Genomic DNA, 27,712 nt, shown 5'->3' with positions numbered 1-27,712 from the left:
CAAGGGCTGCAAATATGGTGCAAGCTTGTCTTGAACTCATAATCTTCCTGCCTCTGCTGCTGTGTGCAGGGATTACAGGAATGGTGCCCCATGCCCAATGTAAGTGTACTATTTAAAGAGAAGAGTGTCCTCTTAAAGTAAAAGAAAAAGTGAGTGCACTTGTGTTAACCTGCTCTCAGCAGCTGGGTTGTTTTGGCCTGGCCCTGGCTTTTTTGGAGAGAAGCATTTATTTGGTAAACAGGAAGTCGTTTCCATGGGTGTAGGAAGAAGAAATGATAGAACTAGTGGCAGAGTCAAGAACGGGCTAGCTGTGGTGAGCTTGGAGTGGGCAGAAATGTCTTCAGGTAGCCACATAAGACTTGTACGCATGCTGCTTTCCTCCTTTCTTGGCTCGGCTCACTGTTCATCTGAGAAATGCAGAGTTGCTGCCCACTGCTGACCTGCACTCAGGGTCTGCTGCTTTTTAGCAGTGTTTGCATTAGCTGTGACTCGTAGGCAGCAGACAAATGGAGACACTGTCCATCGAGGGTGGAAAAGTGACTTATTTTGAGAAAGGTTAGCTCCCACCACTATCCCATTAGTGGCATTCCTCTGACACTCCAGTGAAGCAGGGCTAGGGAAGTGAAGACTGGCTCCTGTGTGTCTTTGCTCTTTGAGAGGTTAGAACCTGAATATACCACAAGGCATTCCGCCCCCTCTCCTTCCCCCCCACCCCAGATTAGAACGCAATTACGGTGGGTTCTGAAGCAAATTTTATGTGTTGGTGCTTCACTACTTTTGAAACTGCAGAATTCATTCCCTTCTCTAGTTCTATTACCCCTCTGCAGGAATATAAATCTCTTAATGTCACTAACTTTAAAAAAAATCGGTGAGAAGAGCAGATAAAGATCAAAGATGTTCAGTGTCAAGTGATTTATGGTGACCTACAAATGAGAGAACCTAGTCCCTGCATGTGGTAAGGACTTGGAAGGGGAGAACACCAAGAATTATCTCATCTGTGTGGTTTTTCAGCTGGCTAAAGCGAATTATTGTAAAAGAAAACTTTAAATTTGCTTCAGACCTAGTAGGTAGATAAATAATTAGTTGACAGTGGGAGGGACTTAGTGTGGTGGACATTCATTATACAGCCCATGTCTCATTGAGGGTTTGTCTAGGAAGGAGGGCAGCAATTCAGACATACCAGAAGATGTCCTGGCTAGTGTGTGGGGAATGGGGCTGAGGCTGTGGTGGGATTTGTTGCCAATCCTCAGGAGACCTAGCTTACTGAATTGCCTGTAAGTAGTAGAACAATTTTTCATCTTAAATTTCAAACTCTATTTTACTTTGAATATTGAGTGGATTCAGAGGCCATTTTGTTTTATTTGCCTTCTGAAAGAACCCCAGTATTTATTCAAATGCTGTGAACTAACTATGTGTTAAGTTTAGGTTGGGCTTGTACACTGGATTTCTTCACTCAAAAGTGAAGTATCAAATTAGAACTTGAATTTTTGCAGCCTGCCCATGGAACATACAGGAATATAAAGCAGTCATTTGTCAGTGGGCAGCTGAAAGTCCATTTTCAGCAGGGACTGAAAACCACGGCAAGCTGTTGGCTTCCTGGCACCACCACAGGATCCTGCAGGTTTACACTGAAAGCAAATGTACAGGGGCTAAAGAGGGGGATCAGGTGGGTAAAAGTAAAAGCTAAGGCCAAGGCCAAGGTATGAATGGGACTGAGCCACAAAGAAGAGCAGGATTCTAACAAAAGAAAACACGAACCCCAGATACCATGGCAAGGAGGAAGTACCTAATGTTTGTAGTGTGTGTGTGTGTGTGTGTGTGTGTGTGTGTGTTTTTCAAAAAAAAGAGTTGTGTATCTGGGCATGGTATGCACAACTGTAATCCCAGCCCTTGGGAGGTGAAAACAGGAGAGTTGCAAGTTTGAGGCAAACCCCAATGGCTACATCTCAAGAAACCATAAGTGATTTGTGTATCTTCTTTATATCTATAATTACAGGAATATTGAAGGTGACTTGGGGGGGCATTATAGTTTGACTTATGTGTGGGGTAAGTTACAATTTTATCCAGTGTATTACCACTAGGACTATTAACAGTGAAGTTGATGTGCAGAATAATTATCTTTAAATGCTTCAGAATCGTCATCTATTGATGAAAAACTTAAATTTTATTTTATTTTGTTTTGGTCGTGGGGCTTGAACTCTGGGCCTGGGCACTGTCTCAGAGCTCTTCAGCTCAAGGCTAGTGCTCTGACACTTTGAGCCACAGCGCCACTTCCAGTTTTCTGGTGGCTTATTGGAGATAAGAGTTTCACAGACTTTCCTTCCCAGGCTGGCTTTGAACTGTGATCCTCAGATCTCAGCCTTCTGAGTAGCTAAGATTACAGGCATGAGCTACTGGTGCCCGGCTTAAATATTTTCTGTATAGTACTGAGTAGACCTTTAAAAAGTGTTCTTAAACATCTTTGAAAATTAAAGTTTTGTCACATTTGGTAACTCTTAAGTGAAGTTCATTCCAGTATACCAGCCCTTATTGGCCTATGCCATGTGAGAGTTAATTCTGGTTAACAGACCTAGAGGTGGGGGTAATTGGCAGTATAAATGTTTTGTCCAAGGACGACCAATGTGTCATTATGGAGATAAAACAGAACTCGGCTGCATTCCACCAGCTTCTGGCCTCTATGATAAAATACTTTAGACATTTATAAAGAGTTTTTTTAAATAAAAGAAAATCAATTACTTTGGAAATCACAAAATTAATCATTCTGTCACATTTAAGAAGCTCTTTGATGTGTTCTGGTAATTAGTGTTTACTGCCAGATGGATGTCTCTTGGGCATTTTAATTAATGGGTGCTTGCCCAAATGAGCTTCTGATGGTAAACCTTCATAAGAGTTTATTTTTATGTTTCTCAAGAATAGCTGTCTCTTCAAAGCTCTTTAATTAGACAAAGTTTAGCAACTAAAACATATTATTAGAATAATTAGCCCCCTCTTAAGAGAAATAAGGGGTCAAAGACACAGGTACTGTTAGAGAATGACCTCTTCAATTAAAATATAACACTCTGCATCGGATGGATGTCCGGTTCCGTAAGCTTATGTGAAGTTACTGTCCCTAGGCAGGGATTAAAGTTCATGTGACAGCTCTCTCAGAAGCCTAAACACACCAGAGTGTGTACTCACTTATCACTTCATCTGAGTCTCTATAGGAAGCTGTCTTTTAGGCCTCTGACATCTAGGATAAAGCCTTCTTTCTCCTTTTTTCTATTGAGTCAGACACCTGGGAAATAGCAGTGATTGTTTTTGAAGGACATACTTCAAAATCTTGTATATAAGTAAACATAAATTACAACCGTTCTTGAAGTTCTTTTGAGCTCTTTCTTTCTTCTTCCTTCCTTCCTTCCTTCCTTCCTTCCTTCCTTCCTTCCTTCCTTCCTTCCTTCCTTCCTTTTCTTTCTTTCTTTCCTTTCTTTCTTCCTTCCTTCCTTCCTTCCTTCCTTCCTTCCTTCCTTCCTTCCTTCCTTCCTTCCTTCCTTCCTTCCTTCCTTCCTTTCTTTCTTTCTTTCTTTCTTTCTTTCTTTCTTTCTTTCTTTCTTTCTTTCTTTCTTTCTTTCTTTCTTTCTCTGTGTTTTAAGAAAGGTTAGTGCAGGTTGGCCTTGAACTCTATGATCCTCCTTCCTCAACCTCTCCATTGCTGAGATTACAGCCATCCTACACTAAGTTTGGAGTGAAGAGTCTTTCTTAATAATCTAAATTATTGACTTGTAAGTGTGTATGTGTGTGCTGAGGATCAAACCCAGGGCCTCAAGCGTGCAAAGTACATGCTGTAGCCTTGATCTGGACCTCCCCCACTCCTAGATACTCAACTTACTAATAGTTTTCCACTCCAGGATTTTGTAGTCAAAATATAGTTTGATTTCTTTTCCAACTTTACTGTTGATGGATTGTTAGCCCTTTCTCTCATTTCTCAGTCTTGACAGTCAGGTTTTACTATGTATTTACTTTTTATTCTAAGGGAAAAAAAAGATTATTGATTAGTTCTGAGGTTGTATGAGATTTCACCAAAACAACTAGGTTATAACTAGGTAGTTGTAATGAACTACTACTGTTGATAGACAACAGTACATTTATCTGTAGTGTTTATTTTTTACTTTATTACTATCTCAGGGTACATGTGATGACAAATGCATTCAAAATGTATATATGTCATTGGTTTAGTATATACATATTGCCAATTTTGGATGGTACTTAAAATAATTTGCTGTATTAATTATGAATCAGTCAAATTATTTTTTTAATTTTGAGATAACTTGCCTATTACAGTTTGTTACATGTAAATTATTTTGCTATACCTTAGCAGTGAAGCTAATGAAATTATTTCATTTAACTTGGCAGAAGCTTCATTTGCTTTTCTGTTGATATTATCTGTAAAAATTAACGACATGGTTCTAAAAACATTTGGGAAGCTCAACAAATGCAGATTTAAAGATGAAGATGTGTTGCTAAGTGACCAGAGAAGTATGTTTTATGTCAAATTATAGAGCTTTAAGGAAATCTAATGGAGTCTGGTAGAAGGTAATTTTCTCTCCAACAAGTCTACCCATTCCTAAAACAATTGATTACTGGGACTCTGCTTTTTGAACACCCTTTAACACAGAAAATACTTTTGATACTTATCTTCATGCGTGTTTGTTCATGTATATGTAATCTTTGGCAATCAGGATATGAAGAGGAAGATGTTGAATGTTAGGATTCTTAAACAATGCCATTTAGTCCTCTAAACACTTACTTCTTATGGTGGTGTGAGCGCATTCTCATGCACAACAGGATTTACACTTAAAATACTTTGGATATTTCAAAAGAGTTTTTTTTTTTTTTTCTCAAATAGTACCAACTAGGACTGCTAAGTATGGTATTGTCTTTTTGCCCATTTTACTTTTTTATTGTTTGGTGTGGTCCCTTTGCATCCCTCATAGTCTGCCTTTTGAAATTATACCAGCATCAGAATGAGAACTGACTGTTGGGGCTGGGAAGGTAGCTCAGTGGTAGAGTGCCCTGGGTTTGATTCCTCAGCACCACATAAGCAGAAAAAGCCGGAAGTGGGGCTGAGGCTCAAGTGGTAGAGCGCTAGTCGACAGCTGAAGAGCTGAGGGACAGGCCCAGAGTTCAGGCCCCACGACCCACAGGAAAAAAAAAAAAAAAGAGAGAGAGAACTGACTGTCCTCTTCTTCAACACAGACCACCTGGTGGCCCATGGCAGAATGGCAGAAAAAGAAGCCCGACGGAAGTTCAAGCAGATCGTCACAGCTGTATATTTTTGTCACTGTCGGAACATTGTTCATCGTGATTTAAAAGCTGAAAATTTGCTTCTGGATGCCAATCTGAATATCAAAATAGCAGGTGAGAAGTGTGCTAGGGTGTGCAGAGAACAAAGGAGCCTTTTTCCTTTAGGGTTCTTAAAGGATCATCTAATCCATCTATTCAGAAAGAAGTAATGCATACATAGCAGAAATTAAACCTGCTTTTGTTTGTTGGTTGGTTGCTAGGAATTAAATTTAGGCTGTGTATGCTAAGCTTGTGTTCCACCACTGAGCTGCATACCAAGTCTGAGTTTCATTCATTCATTCATTCATGTTTTACAGTGCTCAGGATTGAACCCAGAGCCTTTGCAACTAGGCAAGTACTTTACCACTGGGTTGCATCCATAGCCCTTGGGTTTTCTTTCTTTCTTTTTTTTTTTTTTTTGAGACAGGGTCTCACTTTATAGCCCAGGCTGGTGTAGAACTTCGATCTTTTTGCCTCTCCTTTCTGAATGCTGGGATTGTCAATGTTCACCACCATCCCTCGCTCTGGAATTTTTTTTTAATAGTTTGAAAATAGATACAAAAACATTTTTTAAAATGTAATACTAGTAGTCATTAAACTAGGGAGAAAGAAAGGAAAGGGTGATATTTTAAATACTGTTATTTTAGTTGATGAATCTTTTTTGGATAATCAAGAATAAAATAAAGTAGAAAGGGAAATTGCTAAAATTGTTTGCCCTCTGAGCTTTGATGACAAAGGTTTGTCTATGCCTTTGCTGGCAACATAAAGCCTGCTGTTTCTAAAGGCCAAAATTTTATAATAATTTAATAAGAATAGATCTTATAGGTGTATACAAGTAGTTAGCTATTTTTATTTCCCAACTATATAAAGCATTATATTTCCCATATATAATGCTTTACTAAAAGTTATCCCGTTTTAAAATGCTTCAAAGCAGATTAAGAACCTTATCTCTAAGCTTTTTCTGTGTTTTTCTTTTCTTTACATAAATATATATGTCCACATTTCATGACATGAGCCATGCTTCCAGTCTAGCGTTTTTGCTGATATTTTAGAGGGGTCTTACAGACTTTTCTGCCTCTGCTGGCTTCGATCCTCAAATCTTAGCCTTCTGAGTAGCTAGGATTATGGGTATTAGCTACTGATGCCACCAGGCTCTCAGTTAACTTTAACCATAATTTTTGTTTTTGAAGCCAGCCTCAAGTCTCACTAATCTACTCATCTGACTAGGCCCAAAATGCTCTTTTCACTGTCTTGATCTGCTCATGTTTCACATTTGCTGAATTCACATTTTGCCTACAAATACAAGCCCACCACCTATTGATAGAAAAAAGTGACTGCAGGTCACATAAAAACTATAAATGAGAAACCATTTTGGTTGTCAGACTCTTTCCAGAACTACATTGTATATCCCCTATCTCCCAGATTAAAAAAAGCATGCGTTTTATATCAAAGATTGAAATACAGTTAAAATATAATTACCTTGAAAAGTTGAGGTGTGAAATGCATTTCTTTCTTTTTTTTCTTTCTTTTTTGTCAGTCATGGGGCCTGAATTCTGGGCGTGGGCCCTATCCCTCAGCTCTAGGCTAGTGCTCTACCACTAGAGCCACAGTGCCTTTTCTGCCTATGTGGTGCTGAGAATCAAACCCAGGGCCTCATGCATGCAAGGCAAGCATTCTACCACTGCATTACCTTCCCAGCTCGTGAAATGCATTTCTAAAGATTTTCTTCCTTGGCAGGGTGAGAGTTGAGAGTTCAAGTTTATTACATTATTGGCCAAGGTTCCTAAGTGCTTTCTTTGCCAGCTAGGTAGTCACAGTAAGAGTCTAAACATGCTGGATATGATTGTGGATTTCTGGAGTGCAGGCGGCCAGCCTAGGGCCCTCTGCATGTTAGTGCATATACTTGGGCAAGATTTTTAAGTTTGTTAACCCAGTGTTTACATTTTTATTACTTGTTTTCAGAGCACATAAGGAATAAATAAGTACCTAGCTTTTGTGGCCTGACACAGTATCTACCTTTGCTCCTGTTATTTTTTTTTCCCCTCCTACATGCCACCCTTACTCGGCATCTCAGTCATTGCCTGAACTTCCTTTCTTGCACATAAATTAGATAAAATTGAAGTTCCCATTCTCACCTGCCAAGTCTTCTTTGCAATTAATGGGCCAGTGGGAGAAATGATTCCAGTTGAAGCCAAGTAGAACATGACTAATTATGGAGAGGTAGGTTGGATGGTTTTGACAGGATTAGGTCAGATAGGTAATGAAATCTGCTGTAATTTTAAGAACGAAAAGTAATTTTTAGATCCTTGATCTTTTCAATGGGTCATTTTTGATAACATATTATAAATTTCAGTAAGAAAAAAGAAATACATGAAAACGATTTTTTAAAAAATGACTACCACACCAAGCTAAGAACAAGAGATTATTACATTAAAGCTTTGTTAATCTTAGTTATTAGTTATATATTAAAGATATAGTTAGTCTTATTGTGTGAAGTGTCACATTCCTATAGTCCCAGCACTTGGCAGGTTAAGGCAGGAAAATGTGAGATTGAAGGCTACATATTGAAACCTATTTTTAAAAAAGTAAGAGTGTAGATGGAATTTAGTGAGAAAATGCTTATCTGGTATTGTAAGTTTAATCTTTTGTACTGAAAGGAAAAAGGATACTGTTACTATAAAGTATCTTTTTTTCTTTTTTTATTTATTTTTTGTCAGTTGTGGGGCCTGAACTCTGGGCCTGGGAGCTGTCCCTCAGCTCTTCAGCTCAAGGCTAGCACTCTACCACTTGAGCCACAGTACCACTTCTGGCTTTTTCTGGTTATGTGGTGCTGAGGAATCAAACCCAGTGCCTCATGCATGCAAGGCAAGTACTCTATCACTGAGCCACGTTCCCAGCCGCATTATCTATTTTTTTGGGGGGGGGAGAAGGGGGTTCCTGTCATGGGGCCTGAACTCTGGGCCTGGGCGCTGTCCTTCAGCTCTTCAGCTCAAGGCTAGCACTCTACCACTGGAGCCACAGTGCCACTTCCGGCTTTTTTCTTGTTGCTTATGTGGTGCTGAGGAATTGAACCCAGAGCCTTATGCATGCAAGGCAAGTGCTCTATCACTGAGCCACCTTCCCAGCCCCCAATATCTTATTTTTAAACTCTATGTTACAGTAGCAAATTAATTTGGAGCTAATAATAATTCAAATTAAGAAATGTAAGAAAATCTGGGCACTGGTGGCTCACGCCTGTAATCCTAGCTACTCAGGAGGCTGAGATCTGAGGATCGAGGTTCAAAGCCAGCGTGGGCAGGAAAGTCTGTAAGATTCTTATCAGTGGAGCTATGATAGAGTACCACTGGAGCAAAGCTAAGGAGCACCACTCAGGCCCAGAGTTCAGGTTCTGTATCAGCACATGTGCATGCACATACAAAACCATCTCAAAACTTTAAATTTATTTTATTTTATTTTTATTACTGTAAAGGTGATGTACAGAGGGGTTACATTTACGAGAGTCAGGTCATGAGTACATTTACTTCTGAATAGTGACACCTCTTCTTATAAAGGGTACTCACATGAACTTCTTCCATATGGAGTTTCATTGTTGGGGAAGAGGATTCTTCGTTTCTGACCTTGATTTCCCATGCTTCCTATGTGTGAGGTATTCTGGAGAAGCAGGTGAAGGATGGGGAGCCCAGCACATGACTCTCAGCTTGAGACTTGATCCCTTGGTGCTAGCTGGTTAGAGTTCGATGCCTTGCTGTGCGGTGATTCCTCACCATGTTAACAGGACAACCTAATAACCACAGGATTGTGGAGGATGAAGAAACTACTTGAGTTTGTAAAACTCTGTAACGGCGAATTCCTCAGGGATGCTAACCATATCCTGCCATATCCTGTTTGTTGCCCTCCCTGCCCTCCCCTTCCCCTCCCCACTGCCACTGGCTAGCATGGACCTCTTCTGTGACAGGTACCATCATAACTTTGGACCAGGGCTGATAAAGACATAGCCCTTGCTATAACATTTGAATTAAGACCAGTAGGGTACAGATGAGAATTCCAGAGGCTTAGTCAGTCAGCACTCCTATGTTCAGGCACTGATTGAGTCCCTAGAGATGCAGCAGTGGATAAAACAGTCCCTTAGAACTAACATTCTGATGGGGACTGATAGACAGTACTCGCAGGCCAGGAAGCTCTTCTAAGGACTGTGTGAAGATAGAATCTGATAATGTGATAGAATGCCTTGTGGTGAGATACTGGATATCTAGTTATCTAGGACAGTCAAAGCCTCTGAGCCTAGGAAGAGCAGCGTGGAGGCCTGAGCGCCATGAACCTAACGGACTTGGGAGGTGGGAGAAAGGTCACATGACTAGACCATAAAAGGAAGTGGGAGGAGAACTGGCAAAGGCCAGTTGTACACCACAGGGGAGGATGTGAGGTTTTATTTTGGGAAGCTAAGTTGGAGCAGCATGAGCTGAGGACAATGCACATGGTACATTATCCCCCCTTCTAAAATAAAGTAGAGGACTCATGTATGACATGGTAGAGTTATTGTTTTTACTGGATTATGAGATTGCTTGAGTATAAGGCATAATAAGTTAACTTCAGACTAGATAGGGAAAAAAGATGGGCGAGGACAGAAAAGTAATAGAAGACCAGTCAGTGGCTGCCAGATGTTAAAAATCTTGCTTGAGGGTGGTGATAATCGATATGGCAAGGCAGAAATTAACAAGTACAAGGGGACAAACATGGGAGAATTTCTGAGACTAGATAACCAATCAAATACCCGAGCCAAAAGAAGGCACTTTCAAAGATATATTTTGAGTGGAGATTGTGCTAAAACTTTAAATAAAAATGTCATTTTCTTTGTTGCTGTTGGTGATGGTACCAGGATTTGAACTCAAGGCCTGTACTTTCTAGGCAAGTACATTACTCCTTGAGCCAGCCCTTTTTACTAAGTTTTAGGTAGAGTTTACACTTTTGCCTGGGACCAGCCTTACACCACATTTTTCCTGCTTATAGCCATCTATATTAGTGGAATGACAGGCATGAGCAATCTTGCCAGCAAAAATGATGTCTTACTTTTTAATGTTGGGTACACTGTTCTTTGAAAGAAATTCTAGAACTTTCCCCAAAGGTTAAGTAATAAAATTAAAATAGCTGGGGCTTGGGAGCATGACTCAGGTGATAGAGTACCTGCCTAGCAGGCATGAGACCCTCGGTTCAAATCCTAGTACTACAAGAAGAAAGAAAATAAAGATAAAAAACCCTGAAAGGTAGCTGGCTTCCTGAAGAAAAGGTCCTTCAAAGAATCAGATATTATGAGAATGTTTTGAAAATTGTGGAAACTTTTTTTTTAAATCTAAGGGAGTTGGAAACTTTTCCCTTTAAATGTCGACTCCCAGAATGGCTCCCTGAGGCAGTTTCCGCTCCCGTGCTTCTGCTTTAGTTGGCAGCCAGTACATAGCAGAGATCTGGAGGGCAGCTACGGAAACGCCAATATTTTGGAAAGAATTTCCAGAGTGCCTGGATTTAAGGTACTGTGGAAGAATTTGACCTCAGTGCTGTCACAGTGAGACCACTGCATCTCTTTTTTTTAAAAAGGGGGGGAAATCGGCTGGGTGCCAGTGGCTCACATTCTTAATCCTAGCTATTCAGGAGGCTGAGATCTGAGGATCTGAGTTCAAAGCCAGCCAGGGCAGGAAAATCCGTGAGACTCCTATCTCTAATTAACCAGCAAAAAAAAAAAGCTGGAAGTGGAGCTGTGGTTCAAGTGGCAGAGCAGCAGCAAAAAAGCTAAAGGGCAGTGCTCAAGCCTCTCAAAAAGGTATTTCAGAGTCATGTGGTAGCACATGTCTATAATCTTAGAATTTAAGAGTCAGAGGCAGGAGGATTGCGAGTTTGAAGTCAGCCTGTGCTACAAAGTGAGACCATGTATTTCACATAATCAGTGGGTTTTGTATGAAACGATCCTAAAGTTAAAAACACAAGCCATCCATTTAGTATCAATTGTAGATTTGGGGTTTGAGTGGAGTCTTAGTGATCTTGAAAAGCAATCACACCCTACTAAGATCAAGAACAACTTTTTGTTTGTAGAGCCTTACTCACCATAACTGTGTTCCCAGAGTGTCTCAGATTTCCCCACTATGGTTCCTCACACAGGGAAGGGAATGAGCTCATACAGAGTGGGGGTCAAGGATGGTCTGGGGTGACCTACTTTAAACAAACTTTTTTTTTTATATATTTTTTTTAAATTTTATTTTAAACAAACTTTTAATCACAAGCTTTAGCTTTAACATTCTTGTCGGCTTTGTGTTCTTGTTTTGGGGGGGGAGTCCGGTTGTGGGGCCTGAACTCTGGGCCTGGGTGTTGTCCCTCAGCTCTTCAGCTTAAGGCTAGCGCTCTACCACTTAAGCCACAGTGCCACTTCCGGCTTTTTTTCTTTTTTGCTTATATGGTGCTGAGGAATCGAACCCAGGGCCTCATGCATGCAAGGCAAGCGCTCTACCACTGAGCCACCTTCCCAACCCCTGTTTTGTGTTCTATTTGTTTTAATATTAAGATTACTAACTTAGTTTAACCTAGGATGTGTTCCAGCAAGACACATTCTATTCAGGTTATAGCTTTTGTACCACTTGGCATCCTAAGGTTGCACTTGAGGATATGTAAACATGCTGATTTGAGAAACTGGGATAAGAATTCTCCCTAGCCATAGGCTTTTCTTACATAAACATCTGGTTTGGGTACATTGAAATTGTTGTTGCTTCTTCTCAGCTTCCAGGATCTCCATGCTATCATCTTTTAATTGCAAATCACTTATTTAGGTGATAACTAGAAAACAAAAGAATTGGAGGATGACAATTGAAAGAGAGAAGGACATAGAAAAAAAACAAAAGAAATTTATCAGCATCTTAGTGAAGCTGCAGAAAAAGGACAATTTTGAAAATTTTCAAGCATTCATAATATGTACAGACGGGCTGGGAAGGTGGCTCAGTGGTAGAGCGCTTGCCTTGCATGCATGAGGCCCTGGGTTCGATTCCTCAGCAAAAAGAAAAAAAGCTGGAAGTGGTGCTGTGGCTCAGGTGGTAGAGCGCTAGCCTTGAGCTAAAGAGCTGAGGGATAGTGCCCAGGCCCAGAGTTCAGGCCCCACGACCGGACCCAAAAACAAACAAAAAAAAATCATAATATGTACATACTACATTTATATAAAATGTATACACACATGTATTTAGTAAAATTCAATATATTACCAACATTTTAGTGCATTATTTTTAATTAAAAATGTTATTTACTGCCTGAAACTTGTTATCCTTTTACCTTTTAGAAACAAAACAAAATATGAGCTGTGCCTGGTGCTGTACACCTGAAATCCCAGCCCTTGAGATGCTAAGGCATGAGGATTATGAGTTCAAGTCCAGCCTGAGCTACGAAAGGAGACCTTGTCTTGAAAAAGCATAGATAAACAAACAGTTGTTATACCCATTTACTATATTTCCATTTGATACCTTAAATTTGTTGAAAAAAAATTTTCTGTTGAAAATTTAAGGAGATTTTACTGTGTCGTATATTAGAAAATTGCCAGATTGAACTCCAGACCAGTTGCTTACTCCTGTAATCCTAGCTTTCAGGAGGCTGAGTCCTGGAAAAGATTTAGAGCCAACTTAGGCAGAAAAATCTGAGAGACTCTAACTTCAGTTAGTCTACAAAAAATTAGACTGGAGATGAGGCTTTTAAGTGGTAGAGCACCAGCCATGAGTAAGAGCATAAGGAACTGAATTCAAGCCCTTGTATGGGGAAAGTTACCTGATTGGATAATTGAGTTTCCATAATTCTACCTTCATATAATTTAGAAATATGACTATAATATACTCAATATTTTCAAGAATTGTAGTGGATTCCATTTGCATGGCTTGTAGAAAGTGTCTCTCTGATGATGAGGAAGTTTTGGGGACTTCTGGCTTTTTCAGAAGGGTAGAGTGAAGGAGGTTGGGTTATAATATATACAAATAGCGAGGGTTTTTAGTGATCCTGTCTGCTAAGTGTGTTGGAGGAAAATACCAGATCTGCCCCTGAGAATGCCAATCTCTTGCCGGTATCAACCCCACCCCCAGAAATAAGCTGATTTCTTGTTTCCCATAATGAAGCTTTCTCTTGTGTAAATATCCTCGGTCTGTCAGCAGTAGCTTTTGGCGTTACTTCTTTATTAGCCCCTAGTTAGGAAGTTGAGCCAGGGTTTGGAACGGATTGCTAAAAACTGAGGACTTCCCATGGCCTGTTCTTAAGAGTGAAGGGATTCCTAGGGGCTTTGAAGCACACCATCACTCATCATAATTCTGACTCTTGTTTTGTTCAGTTCTAGAACCTTCAGGTGACATGATTTCTAGGCCACTAATACAGTATAAGAAAAGAAAAACAGCTCCCTTATCTGTGTCATATTCCATTTTAACAGTCTGTATAGCAGTCTAAATCCTGTTTATATAAGGATCTTCTCTTGGTGTTAATCACTGGCTCTTTGAGTCACCTCTAGCAAGTACATCAAAGTCCTCCACTTCCCTGCCAGTCCATTGAGAAATTAGCCAAGGGCAGAATTATTTCTGCTTTTGGTCTTTGTCTCTGATGGCAATTGTTGAGGTTGTGGGTCCTCAAAAGCTTTCTGATTTGAAAAAATTGAAAATTTGTCACAGTGTTTTCTGGTCCAGTTCTTCATATAGGATAGGTAAATGTCCTTCCCACTTTCCTTTTTTCCTTTTTTTCTCTGCTCTTCCAAGTTTATACAGGGAAGGGAAACTCGGGTACTCCTAGAGGGCTTGGCTGCCAATTGGGGCTAGCTGTAGCTTACTGCTGAATCTCTTTACATCTGCTTTGGATTGTTTTTTGGTCAGCCAAAAAAGAAGTCAAGGGTATTGCTGTGAAGTGGTGGACCAAATAAGAAAATTTCCTGTTGCAGTTTTGTTCTGATTTTTAAATTAATGCCACTCATTTCTCCCTCTTCCCCTTACCACATTACACATAGCCAGTTAATGATAGCCTTATTTTTAGGGATACAATATATAACCCTTATATAGCCCCAGGCTGAAGATCCTGCCTAGGATAAAGAATTTCAGCTCTCAAACTTGGTGTAGTAAGCTCTGGTAGTTAAACCATCCTGAAAGACAGACATATGGTTCAAATTAAAGTCTGCTGCTGTGCATTAAGAGAACGGGTTTTAAATTGCCATTTCAGGCTGCAGACAAATGCTAACCAGCTAGGGTGTTGGGCATTGGGAAGGAGACTTAACAAATTATGGTAAGAACCAATTAGGAGTAGAGCAGTAAGTGAGCAAAGGCCACGTGGATGGAGGGACACTTCCTCACATCACAGCTTCTGCTGTGTTGGAGACCCATCCTAACCCACGCCTCATGTTCTCTCTTCTGAAACTCTTCAGGCTGTTTTACATGATAAGGTCATTAATCCTTCCTATTGCCTGCAGATAAACACTAACAGACATCAATTTTTTTAAATCAACCTTGGCATTTGAGAATTATCTGAAATTAATGGTTCAGTGTTTTAATTTGTATTCAAGATGATGTATAAATCTTTATGTTCAAAAAAATTTATTACAAGAGATTTGAGCAAGAGATTTCTAAATATTCAAACTGTAATTTGAGACTGTCATCTGAGACTGTCTTTGAGACTCTAAGCCTGTCATCCTGTTGAATGGATTTATCTTTGTTTTTTTTCCAGTGTAAGTTTTCCATAATTATAATCAGTGTATGTATAATTTACATGCTGCTTTTGACTTTTTACATTTAAATCAGGAATTTCCCCATGCTATTCCATATGTAGTCATCATGTTTAATGATTGCTTTATTTTACTTACCCATTCCCTATTGTAAAAACAGATATTCTGGAAAGGTCTTTACCCTTTCCTTTGGCATTTATTAGTATATATCAAAACTACCAGCATATTTACTTAACCTTTTGAACTTAACACTGAATTCTCTCATCCCTTCCCTTGCCTTCCTCTCCCTTGTCCTCCTCTTCCCCTCTTTCCCCTCCCATTCCCTCCCCTCCCATTTGTGTATTAAGCACTGAATCTCTTTGCCTTAAGTTTCCATGTTATTTTTGTATTATTCTTGTTCTGTGCTTAATTTAAAGTTATCATTACAGGGCTGGGAAGGTGGCTTAGTGGTAGAGCGCTTGCCTTGCATGCATGAGGCCCTGGGTTTGATTCCTCAGCACTACATAAGCAGAAAAAAAACTGGAAGTGGTGCTGTAGCTCAAGTGGTAGAGTGCTAGCCTTGAGCTGAAGAGCTGAGGGATAGTGCCCAGGCCCAGAGCTCAGGCCCCACGACCGACCAAAAAAAAAAAAATTCAAAAAAATTCATAAAGTTATCATTACATTTACTAGTGTTTGATCTAATACTGTTCTTCATCTTGGGCCATGTGAACTGAACTTGAGCATGTGATAGTATGGTTGATAGTACTTGTCCCCTGAAAGCAAGCCATTAGAATGATCCCAGGCCTTCTCCCTTTTTCTTCCCAAGACTGATGAGCTGGGATAGTTCAGCCCTCCAGTGTTCTTCCAAATGACTAAGTACCTGTGGTTTTAGAGGAGTGATTAGGATCTTTCTGTTCCAAGGCTTGTTGTTACTTCTGGGAGTGACAATTGAAAGGATCATGGTTTAAGGCTGGCCTAGGCACCTTCCTACCACTCATTTCATATCTTCTCAAGGTGAGAAGCTGTGGATTGATGCTTCCTTACTATCGGCATCATTTCATCTCAAAGCTTTGGATGATATAAATCATATGCTGTTACTTCCTTTCTCAGAATCATTTGGTGGCTGCCATGAGCTGACCACAAAGTCTCATCTCTGAGCATTGTCTTTGAAGGGCCTTCTCTGCCCAGCCCCAATTCACCTTTCCTGTCTATCTCTAGCATTAGTAGACTGTTAACATCCTGTGTTTACATTCTTTCTTAAGCCATTTCCTTTCTATGCCAGGCCTTTTCCTCTCTTTCTACCTTTAAAATATCATTTATTTTCAAGGTCTAGTCAAATATTACTTCCTGTATAAAGTGTTAACTGATTTCCTGCAGAAAATATCGTGCTAATGGCTTCCTCCTCCATGCTTCCACAGCCCTTTGTTTATACCTCTCCATTCCAGCCATCACTCTGCCTTACAGCATACTTAATGGTATTATGTATTTATACCCTCTACTAGTTTATGAACGAATGCAGGGGACATAGTTTTATTTATCCTAGTCTCTACTGTGTGGGTTTTTTTTTTTTAAATATACAGCAGAACCTCAAAGAGTCACAGAATTAAACTGCTATAAACTCATTGGGCCAGTCCTCTCCTGAACCTCTGGGCTGCTAGTTCTTCTCACATTAACGATGGCAGTGGGCCAGCTACTAGAGCTTCTTCCTCCTAGTCATTCCTTCCAAACTTCTAAAATTATCTTACTGATCACAGGGGTTTGGAGGTCAGGACCACAATTAGAATCATGACAGCAATGGGAAACTAAATACTTTCATTCATCAATGGACAGAAATGACTTCTCTGAAGTCTTCCTGAGTCCCTATAAGAAATGTCCCCTACCTATCTATACTCACATATTACACATAAGACCTATTCTTCTATCTCCTTTAAAACAAAACAAAATGAAACACCTGTCTCTCTTGTAGAGATGTATTCTTCCTGTACTTCTTTAGGAACTCCTTATTGTTCTTAAACTCTTTCATAATACCTAACATGATGTTTGTTACAATGAGTACTTAACTGATGTTGCCTATGAATGAAATTGAATGTAAAGCCTTACCAACTAATTTTTCCCCCCTCCTTTATACATAGCCTAGGCTAATCTCTAACTCATATTTCTCCTGCCTCAGGCTCCCAGTCTTATGATGTGTGCTACCACTCTTGGCTATTCTACAAGTATTGAAACACAAAAACTTTAATTTGCACCTAAGGTCTGCATACACTGAACATTACCAAGGTTTTTCTGAAGAGAATGGATAGTAAGTTCTTAAAAGGCTCAAGAAAAGAGATCTAGGGAGTGGCACTGTGGCTCAAGTGGTAGAGCACTAGCCTTGAGCTGAAGAACTGAGGGACAGCGCCCAGGCCCAGAGTTCAAGCCCCAGGACTGACCAAAAAAAAAAAGAAAGGAGATCTAGGAGTTAGAAGTCTTTGGGAATAATGTAGAAAGACAACTCTAAAATTTGGTTTGCAAGGATCTACCTGCACCAGGTCCTTTTCATGACTGGCCTTCCTCTTTCCCATCATGCTGATGAGAAGTAGGGATAGTTTCTGTATGTATTAAACAGTCTAAGCCCAGGGCCTAAACAGGTTAGCTATAAATTTTCCTAATTAGCAGCTCCATTGTATAGGATATTTCTCATGTTGGATTCCTAATGCCTTGTCTATGATTGTTAACATTTTCCTCCTTGTAGAGGGGGAGAAGCACAAACTTAATGGCACAGGCTTGTTTATTGATAGTCTGAACAGTAAATCTTCACAAAGAAAACAGTGTCAAAGGAAACAAGCTTTGATGATGGCTCATGTTCTTAGTATTTCTCCTAAAGACTCACTCCTACTCCTTCCACCCCTTAGAATAGTAAGAGGGAGCTGAAGCCAAACTATAAACCTTCTCGTTCAAGTTAACATGTTCTTCAGAAAAAAAAAAATGACGGTGAAAAGCAGGGAAGGAACTTTCATCCAGTATGTTATCGCTGTACCAGGAAGGCTAGGTGACCAGAGTCGTGAGCCCTGTCTTCAGCGGGTACTGACATGAGCTCCCAGGTTTAGAGAGAGAGAGACACAGACTGAGAAGCATGCAGAGCCAGTCAGTCTTGGTCATCTGTGGTTTCATTGGTCACTGCATCTCAGGATGGGCCAGGCAGACCTTGTCACAATAATGGAGAGCCACAGCTGCCTGGGGGTAGATTCCACTCTTGTCTCAAGACGTTTATCTGTCAGATCTTTTGTTCCTGGAGTCCAAGGTCAGTCAGTGTACTACAGAAAGATTGAGCAAGGAGACATATATAAAATGGAAGCAGATAGAGAGGCTGAGTGTCTTTTTCCTACTTTTAGTTTCTTTTGGAAGTCTGCAGGACTAAGTGAAGAATCGGTGCTTTTAAAAAACAAACAAACAAAAACAAAAGCAGCCTATAAGTCCTTGTTATAGTAACATCAGTCATACAGTCCCCTCCATTATTCCACTGAGGATGAAAGCCAGGGCCTGGGGTACCTGTAGGCAAACTCCCCACCACTGATCTACCCACTAATTTCATTTCATTCGCCCTCCCTCTCTCCCTTTCTTTCTCCCTCCCTCCCTCCCTCCCTCCCTCCCTCCCTTCCTCCCTCTCTCCCTCCCTCCCTCCCTCCCTCCCTCCCTCTCTCCTCTTTCTCTACTTTCTCTCTGTCCTGGGGCTTGAATTCAGAACCTAGGTGCTGTCCCCAATCCTTTTTTGCTCAAGACTAGCGCTCTACCACCTGAGCTACAGCTCTGCTTCCAGCTCTTTTGGAGGTGTTTAATTGGAGATAAGAGTCTCAGGGACTTTCCTAACCAGGCTGGCTTTGAACCTAGATCCTCCTGAGTAGTTAAGATTATAGGTGTGAGCCACCCAGCTTCAAACATTCTCTTTTTGAATTTTATACTCAAACCTGACGATTCCAAACGTTCATCTAATGACTACACGAGCTGTGTCCATTTGTCTTTCTAGATTTCGGCTTCAGTAACCTCTTCACTCCTGGGCAGCTGCTGAAGACATGGTGCGGCAGCCCTCCCTATGCGGCTCCCGAGCTCTTTGAAGGAAAGGAGTACGATGGGCCCAAGGTGGACATCTGGGTGAGTAGCTGCCTTCTCTTACTCCCAGCCAGCCCATCACCAGATGGCACCCATCCTCGTCCTGGAGGACGCTCAGCTCTGCATGCAGTCTTCTCTCCAGCACTCATTTTAGGGGTTGAGCCTTGGGTTTCAAACCAACCCTTTCACATCTACAAAAAGCCCAAGGGCCAATGCGGCTGGGCACCCTTACCAAGAACAGACATTACTCTTGGTCGTTGCGGCGTGCCTTATGCCTGAACAAGCCCTGGGGAAAAATTGGGGATCTTACCCCAAATTCAGGTCTGGAGGCAGAGTTGAGCTAACTGTTCAGATGCAGGTTGGCCTCCACACTGCTGCATGGTATGTCATAGAAAAAGAAGACTTCCATCCTTTGTTGTGTGACTCTCCATCTTCACACACTGTAACAGCCTCTCTTGTCTCCTCTGGTGCGATTAATTGTTGATCCTCTCTGTTTGGGGTGCAGAGTCTTGGCGTTGTCCTCTATGTGCTTGTGTGCGGTGCCCTGCCCTTTGACGGGAGCACGCTGCAGAACCTGCGGGCCCGGGTGCTCAGTGGAAAGTTCCGCATCCCATTTTTTATGTCCACAGGTAAGGAACTTGTCAGCACACAGTTACTACTGGGTTCATGGAAACTGAGACATGCTTTGTTATCCCAGGGGTTTCGTAATGGCGGAGAAATGGCCCACTTAAACAACCTTTCTTACTGCCTGTTTGCTGTTCTGACACCCTCAGGAGGCAAGGTGTGGTAAGAGGAGGACCAACGTTGGCATCATCACACAGCTTTGCCTGTGTTTGAATTTGGATCCTGCCTATTACTAAGTCTGTCAGAGCTTTAGCTTCCTCAAAGTATAAACTGCTATGTGGACTAAGTTAAATAATGTATGTAAAGGGTCAGTAGGCCCATTCCACAGTAGTGATGCAATAAAAATTCCTGTCCCCTACCTCTGTTCATTATTACAAAATGCCAAGGGGAAAGCAGGCTTTAGTCTTCATGCCATCCATTTCTTTGGTTGTGTCATAGATAACTAGACTCAAATAATATTATTTTTTTAAAGAAGTGGGCAGTAGGGTAAGTAGTCCTTGCAAAAATTTAACACCAAAAACAGATAGCAGATACCCAGAGTCTACATTTAGCAGATACTTGGCATCTACTGGGGTTTTTGTTTTTGACTAATTAGGGAGTTTGAGATAGGGTCTTGATATGTAGTCTAAACTGGCCTCCAGCTCACAATCTTCCTGTCTCAGCCTCCAAAGTACAGGGATTGCAAGTGTGCACCATCATGCCTGATTGTACAATATTTTTCACCGTATATATGAATATAGCTATATATGTACATATATATGTGGACGTTTTCAGGATAGAACTGAGTTTTGCTTAATCATCTGTTTTCATTTTAAAGAATATATGTTGACTGAATTGGCAGCAACAGCAGTTGGGAACTGCACTTTAAAATAAGTAGAAATGTGGACTAGATTTAACTTTGTGTCTCTTCAGAATTGATGACTTAGTTGTATGAGATACTGCTCAAAGGAGGAGGCTACAATGCTTGATAAGAAATGTACCCACTATCTTGCCCATGTAATTGTAACCCCTCTGTACAGTATTTTCATAAAAAAAAAGAGAGACTGCTGAAAGCAATAGGGAAGTTGCTCAGGCTGGTTGGTGGTGGGAGGTGGTCTGGAAGGGTGTGGTCAGAGGAGACATTTGAGCAAAGACTGAAAGACAGTGAGACTTTGTGAGAGTGCCCCTCCCCCCCTGCAGCAACCCCTGGGAGGGAATGTGCTCCAACCTGATGGATGTGTGTACTCAGGAGGGAAGGGTGGCAGCACAAGGTAAGGAAGGTCACAGAGGTAAGGGGAAGCCCCACGGAGGGCTAGTCAGTTGATGGAAAGACTTGTTTTACTGTGAGTGAAATGTGAAGAATTGGAGGGTTTGACAGAGGAATGACATGGTCTGATTTGGGGGGTGTGGGATTCTCAAGATTTGTTATGAAAAATTAAAACATATAATAATTGAAAAGTGCTCTAGTCCTTTCTTCTCATTGCCTTCCACTCACTTCCTCTCATAGCACATGGTTTAGGCTCTTGCTCCTGTGATCCACCAAAGCCATACTTGTAAATCCAGCACCCAGTTCTGGGTCCTCTTCCATGACTGAGAAGCTCCACAACTCCTTGCTCCTCTCTTGGGACATTTGTCTTCACTTTGCTTTCAGACAACCAGACTCTGGATTTCCACACTAGTCATTCTGTAGACGATCCCTCTTCAATTCCCTCATCTCTGAACACTAGTATGTTCCAGTGCATAGTCCCTGGCTGCCCCAAGAGTGATCTCATCTTGTTGTACTCAGTGTTACACTGATGATTTCAAATACATGTCCCAGGCCTGGAAGTCTCCTCAATTCAACAGCATCTTACTTTGATATCTAACCTGAGGTATCAGTTCAGGTGGACACTTGCTGCCTAGGCAAACTTGACAGGTCTGAGATATTTCTCCCATTGAAGCGGTCTTCCTCAGTTAGCCCCATCCCAGTTAACAACACTTCCTCCGTGTTGCTCACACCAAAACCTTTCATTGACCTTTATTTTCTCCCTTTACATCCAATTAAATGCTGAATGTTGTTGAAGCCCCACTGTCTAGGTTCAGCTTCTAGTTCTGCCACTTAGTATTTTCTAGCCTCAGTACCATCACCTGTAAAAGGAGGGTGGCAATGTTAACATCTCATAAAGAGTTGTTACAGTGCTTAAAGGAGTCTGTGTTTATAAAATACTATGACCAATGCCTGCCTAAGAATATGTAGCTTTCCTTGAATTTGACTTTTAACCAGGACCAACTCTATATCATTCTGGGAATCTAGCCACCAACATCATTCATCTGAGTTGTTCTAAGTCTCTTGCTCACTGGTCTCCTTCCTTAAGTCTTTTTACCTTTGGCATAGTAGTAACATAGTAACTACAGTGATCTTTAAAAAGTTGCTGTAAAAGTCGGGTGTGGTGGTGCATGCCTGTAATCATAGCACTTGGGATACTGAAGCAGGAAGATTGAGAGGTTGAGGCCATCTTTAGCCTACATGGCAAGTTAAGAAAAAAATCACCCTGAATTTTTTTTTTTTTGGTGCCAGTACTAAACTCCATATCTGCCTTTTAGCTTTTTCTCTCAAGGTTGGCTCTCCACTTCTTGAACCTTACCCTCATACGTTCACTCTGGCCTTTTGATGGTCAATTGGAGATAAGAGTCTCATGGACTTTCCTGCCTAGGCTGACTTCAAGCCACAATCCTTGTAGCTCAGCCACTTGAGAAGCTAGGATTTTAGATGTGAGCCACCTGTTCCTGCCTAGGTAACTCAAGGTGGTCTGAATTGTTTATTCAGTAGACCAATTGGTTTTTATATGTTTTTATTATTTGGGTTATTTTGTAGATTATAGGTGACTTGAAATTTGTTGTTGTTTTGTTTTTTTGTTGTTGTTGTGTCATGGGGTCTGAACTCTGGGCCTGGGCACTGCCCCTCAGCTCTCAAGCTCAAGGCTAGTGCTCTATGACTTGAGCCACAGCACTACTTCCTGCTTTTTTCTGCTTACGTGGTCCTGAGGAATCCAACTCAGGGCCTCATGCATGCAAGGCAAGCAGCCTACCACTGAGCCACCTTCCCAGCCCAGGTGACTTGAAGTTTTAAAACAATGTCAATCTACTATAGAGTTGGCTTTTTTTTTTTTTTTGTCCCAGGCAAAACAGATTGGGTTCAGACCCGTGTTTTAGGAGTTCAACTTCTTATAAGATCTCAGAGCACAGGGCTGGGAAGTTGGCTCAGTGGTAGAGCGCTTGCCTTGCATGCCTGAGGCCCTGGGTTCGATTCCTCAGCACCACATAAGCAAAAAGAAAAAAAGCCGGAAGTGGCGCTGTGGCTCAAGTGGTAGAGCGCTAGCCTTGAGCTGAAGAGCTGAGGGACAGTGCTCAGGCCCAGAGTTCAGGCCCCACAACCGGACCCAAAAAAAAAGATCTCAGAGCACATCCTTTAGATAACCCCCAGCCTAAACTGTGGAAGGGTGAGAGGATAAAACTTTGTTTTTCTGGGCTATTACAGAGTAGAAGACCTAGATGGCCATACATGTCAACAGAGCTGTTACTGACCCCCCTCTCTTCCTACTAGAAGGTAGCAACTTAAATGTTTATGAGTATCAGATTTATTCACTAACTATATTTTTTTTCAACCAAGGGATACCTACGTGTTAAGGCTTAGTTTGCCCTATTCCTCTAGTTTACCACCTGCTAGGAAACATAGCAAGATTGTTTATTTAACTGAATGAAAATTAATTTACAGTTAAAAAAAAACTTCAGTGATGGTGAGTGCATAGAGATCTCTTGTGGACAATATTTCTGAGCCTTTATTGATTAGACTTCATTGTGACTTAATTAGTTGTAATACTGCATAAGCATTTTATCACTGGGAATGCAAGACCCAGGCTTACATAATGCTTCTGATGGAGAATATACCCTGCAGCTACTGCCAAAAAGCTTCCACTTACAGACGAATAGCTCTTCCCTGTTGGGCTTACTCATCAAGAACCACACAGCTCCTTGCATGGCTAAAAGCACTTTGTTTAGAGAGAACAGGGCAGGAGAGAGAAGTTGCTCACCCACCAGTCTCTCTACACTCACGGGCTCAGAGTTTTCGCGACAGTTCTTTTTTTTTTGGGGGGGGGGGGGTCCGTCGTGGGGCCTGAACTCTGTGCCTGGGCGCTGTCTCTCAGCTCTTCAGCTCAAGGCTAGTGCTCTACCACTTGAGCCACAGTGCCACTTCTGGCTTTTTTCTTTTTGCTTATGTGGTGCTGAGGAATCGAACCCAGAGTCTCATGCATGCAAGGTGCTCTACCACTGAGCCACCTTCCCAGCCCTGGCATTAATACTTATACTCAAAACAACCCAGTGAGTAAAGCTGTTATGTGAGGTAAGGTGTGATGGGAACACTAGTCCAGTAAGATTTAGAAACACCCCCAAGGTCACACCTCTAGTACGTAGCAGAACTGACATTTGAACCCTGGCAGTCAGGCTCCAGAGACATCTACCTTGGACTGATTACATTTTAGTTCTCAATAAATACATAGCTGGCAGTTTATTCCAAGTAAAAAGGATTCCTGGAGTGGATCTGTTTGTCCATCTACATCTGCATAATTTTATCAAAGAAAGAGTTCACATGTAGTGGGTATTAGCTTGGAGTAAAACTGAAGTAGAGTTTTATTCTATAATAATAATTGATAGAAGGACTCAGAAAAGCATCTGAATAATGGTATGTTGGTATGAGCAGCAAACCTGTGTGAAGGTGAGCTCTAAAATGGACAACTCTTAGTGGCACAGTATAGGAAGCTGGGGCTTTTCAAAGTGGGGGCTAGAATTATGAGCAGCAAACCTGTGTGAAGGTGAGCTCTAAAATGGACAACTCTTAGTGGCACAGTATAGGAGGCTGGGGCTTTTCAAAGTGGGGGCTAGAATTAAATATGGGCATCTCCATATTTAATGTCACTTCATTGCTGGCTCAATTCTGGAAGCATCACAACTACCTGGAAAAATAAGGAAATTCAGGACTGGGGTATAACATAGCTCTAGAGTACTTGCTTGCCTAACATGTCTAACTTCTCACTGGTGTATGGTTAGTGATTAATAGCATATTGAATTAATTGAAAAAGGAAAGAAAGAAGGTCCTTGCCCTGAAAACTAAAACCAAGCCAGGAACTGGTGGCTCACCCTGTAATTCTAGCTACTCAGAAGGTTGAAACTTGGAGGATCAAGGCTCAAAGCCAACAAAATAGTCCTAGAGACTCCATCTCCCAAAGAGCCAAGCTGGAGGTATGGCTGAAATGGTAGAGTGCCAGCCATGAACAAGCAGGCTGAGTGAGCATGAAGTTCCGAGTTCAAGCCCCAGTCTGGGTTGCAGGGGAGGGAGGGCAAGAATACAGAGAATTCTATACTTTGATCCTTTTTGAAATTTTACTGAAGTACTCTAGTTTGTATTGAACTCCTGTTTTCCCCTCCCAAAAGAACAGAAAACAAATATTTCTCAGTGCCAAGTGTGTTAGAGGAACTAAGCCTAGCGTTTAATTTTTGAGTGAAATTTTAGTAGTCGGTGCTGATTTAGATCAAGTTCTGTTACAGTTAATTCTTTTTTTTGGTCCGGTCGTGGGGCCTGAACTCTGGGCCTGGGCGCTGTCCCTCAGCTCTTCAGCTCAAGGCTAGCACTCTACCACTTGAGCCACAGTGCCACTTCTGGCTTTTTTGCTATGTGGTGCTGAGGAATCGAACCCAGGGCCTCAGGCATGCAAGGCAAGCGCTCTACCACTGAGCCACCTTCCCAGCCCTGTTACAGTTAATTCTAAGTTGTATATTTTGTCTGGTTGTGTAAAACTGTGGTATTGATACTTTAAATAACCATTCCTTTAACTTTGGATTTAGAAATGTTAGGACTAGGGTGTGGCTTGAGTAGTAGAGTAAAAGACCCTGAATTCAAACCCCAGTATTGCCCCTAAATAGAATTTGCTTATATATTTTCATATAATATGTAACATATAATACATAATAGCGGGAGCTAGGGACTGGTTGCTTGTGCCTGTAATCCTAGCTACTCAGGAGGCTAAGATTTGAGGATTGTGGCTAGAAGCCAGCCCAGGCAGGAAAGTCTATGAGATTCTTATATCCAATAAACTACTCAAAAAAGCCAAATGTGACACTGTGGTTCAAGTAGTAGAGCACTAGCCTTGAACCAAAGATGCTCAGGGATAGTGCTCAGGCCCAAAGTACAAGTCCCAGGATTGGCAATAAAATAAAATTAATTAATTATAAATTACAGTGGTCCCTGCCCTGTACTCCCAGTATTCGGCCAATGGAATGGGGGTGGGGAGACAACCACAGGTGGAGGCTGGAGCAGGAGAATCAAGAGTTCAGTGCTGGCCTGGGCTGCAAAATAAGGCCCTGTGTGGGAAAGAAAGACTATAAAGTAAAAATTCTTGGCACATTTTTAGAAAATATGTAGTTTTACACTAGCCTGGCAATATCCAACATAACAAAATCTCATTGCAACAACAAAATCCATTTATTTTGTGTGACATAACATTTAGGTAATCTGAATGCATCTACAGGCTAGCACATTAGTGAGTTGTTATACATACAAATGTCACACAGCAACTATGTAAAAATACCTGTCACCCTAGCTAGTAATGGGTAGCGATAGAGCTTCCTTGGCATGCTGATCAAATGTCATTTCTAGGGCTTAGTCCCTAAGTAGAATGAGGCTTCCTAACAAAGGTCAGCTTCTTCCCAAAGGAAAAGATCTTGCACCAGCCCCCCCATATGGTTTTATTTACTGTTTTTGTATTTGTATATGTGCTAGTACTGGGACTTGAACTCGGCCTGTGCTCTTTCTTAGGTTGTTTTTTTTTTTTTCAAGGCTGGTGTTCTACTGCTTGAGCCACACATCCACTTTGTGTTTTACTTTTAAATTATTCTTCAGTGTCATGCTGTGACATTTCAAGATGGCCACTAGTCTATTATGACACTTTATTATCAGGAAGAAAAACTACATATTTTATGTGTAGTTTTTTATTGCTGTTGTTTCTTTTTGGTAGACAGCATGAAAGGGGAGCCTTGAATCTCAAACATTTGGAATAATTCCAGAGCATAGAGACTCAGGCCCCAAACAATGTTGTTCTATGCTAGGATTGTCCCATACCAGTGCCTGAGTCGGACACAGTGAATGGACTTTTTTTTTAATTGTAAAAACAGATTATTAATCAAGGATTAAACATTACCTAGAAACATGCTCAGATGATCAGACATAAAGTACTGCTGGGCTCGGTGCTTTGAGCCTCTAAGCACCCCAATGTTGACTGGATGGGAAGGGCCTAGGAGACCCGAGGCCAGACACCTATAGAAAGGGCAAATTTCCCAGGCAATTGTTTCTTCTTTGCATTCTTCCCAGTGTCTTCTGGCACACAGATGTCCTGTTTCCACCAGCTCAAAGTTAGCTTTATGTGGCCAGGAAGAATCTATGACTCAGTTTCTTCAGACCATTTCTCCACCACAGAGCTGAAGATGATTGCTTTGCCATGTCTTGTACTTTGGCATCACATGAAGGGATTAAGGAACAGCTGGCTGTCCTTCACAGGATCTGCCTGAGGATTCCGATGATCCGGTTCCCTGGTTTCTGCTTGTCCCTGTTCCCTGTCTGGGATTGCGTGCCTGGGGAGCACTGTGGTTCCCTGCCTCCTGCCTCCTCCTCTTCATTGACTTCAACACCTTGCAGTAACCACTTGCACAGGTTAAGCTCGCTCTTCTGTAGTGTGCTTTATTCTTCCCAGTGAAAGGCTTTCTCATTTCATCCAACTTGCCATTCCCCTTTAAAGCTGTTTCCCAGATAGTTCATAGCTTTCTGACCATGATTTTACCCAACACATTTGGAAGTAATCTAGTTTGTGGTGACTCTGTCATGATGAAATATATGAAGATTACATGGTACTCAATCTTTCAGAGGAGAGAATTAAATTGTGTTGTGTTGTGATGTAAGAGTGTGTGTGTGTGTGTGTGTGTGTGTGTGTG

The 27,712-nt window shown here is 41.4% G+C and overlaps 1 protein-coding gene across 1 annotated transcript in view; it reads left to right on the top strand.

Annotated features, from left to right (window-relative positions):
• The window catches only part of Sik3 (SIK family kinase 3), a 179,265-nt gene that overhangs the window by 115,112 nt on the left and 36,441 nt on the right, over window positions 1-27,712 (top strand). The window contains 3 exon segments of the mRNA XM_042682761.1: window positions 5,233-5,394; window positions 19,008-19,132; window positions 19,596-19,719. Coding sequence (XP_042538695.1) covers window positions 5,233-5,394; window positions 19,008-19,132; window positions 19,596-19,719 — 411 coding nt within the window.

The sequence above is a fragment of the Dipodomys spectabilis genome, unplaced genomic scaffold (genome assembly GCF_019054845.1).
Source record: "Dipodomys spectabilis isolate Male_0828 unplaced genomic scaffold, ASM1905484v1 ptg000076l, whole genome shotgun sequence".
Classification (NCBI taxonomy): Eukaryota; Metazoa; Chordata; class Mammalia; order Rodentia; family Heteromyidae; genus Dipodomys; species Dipodomys spectabilis.
The sequence above is the reverse complement of the archived record's forward strand: the minus strand, read 5'-3'. Positions and strand labels throughout refer to the sequence as shown.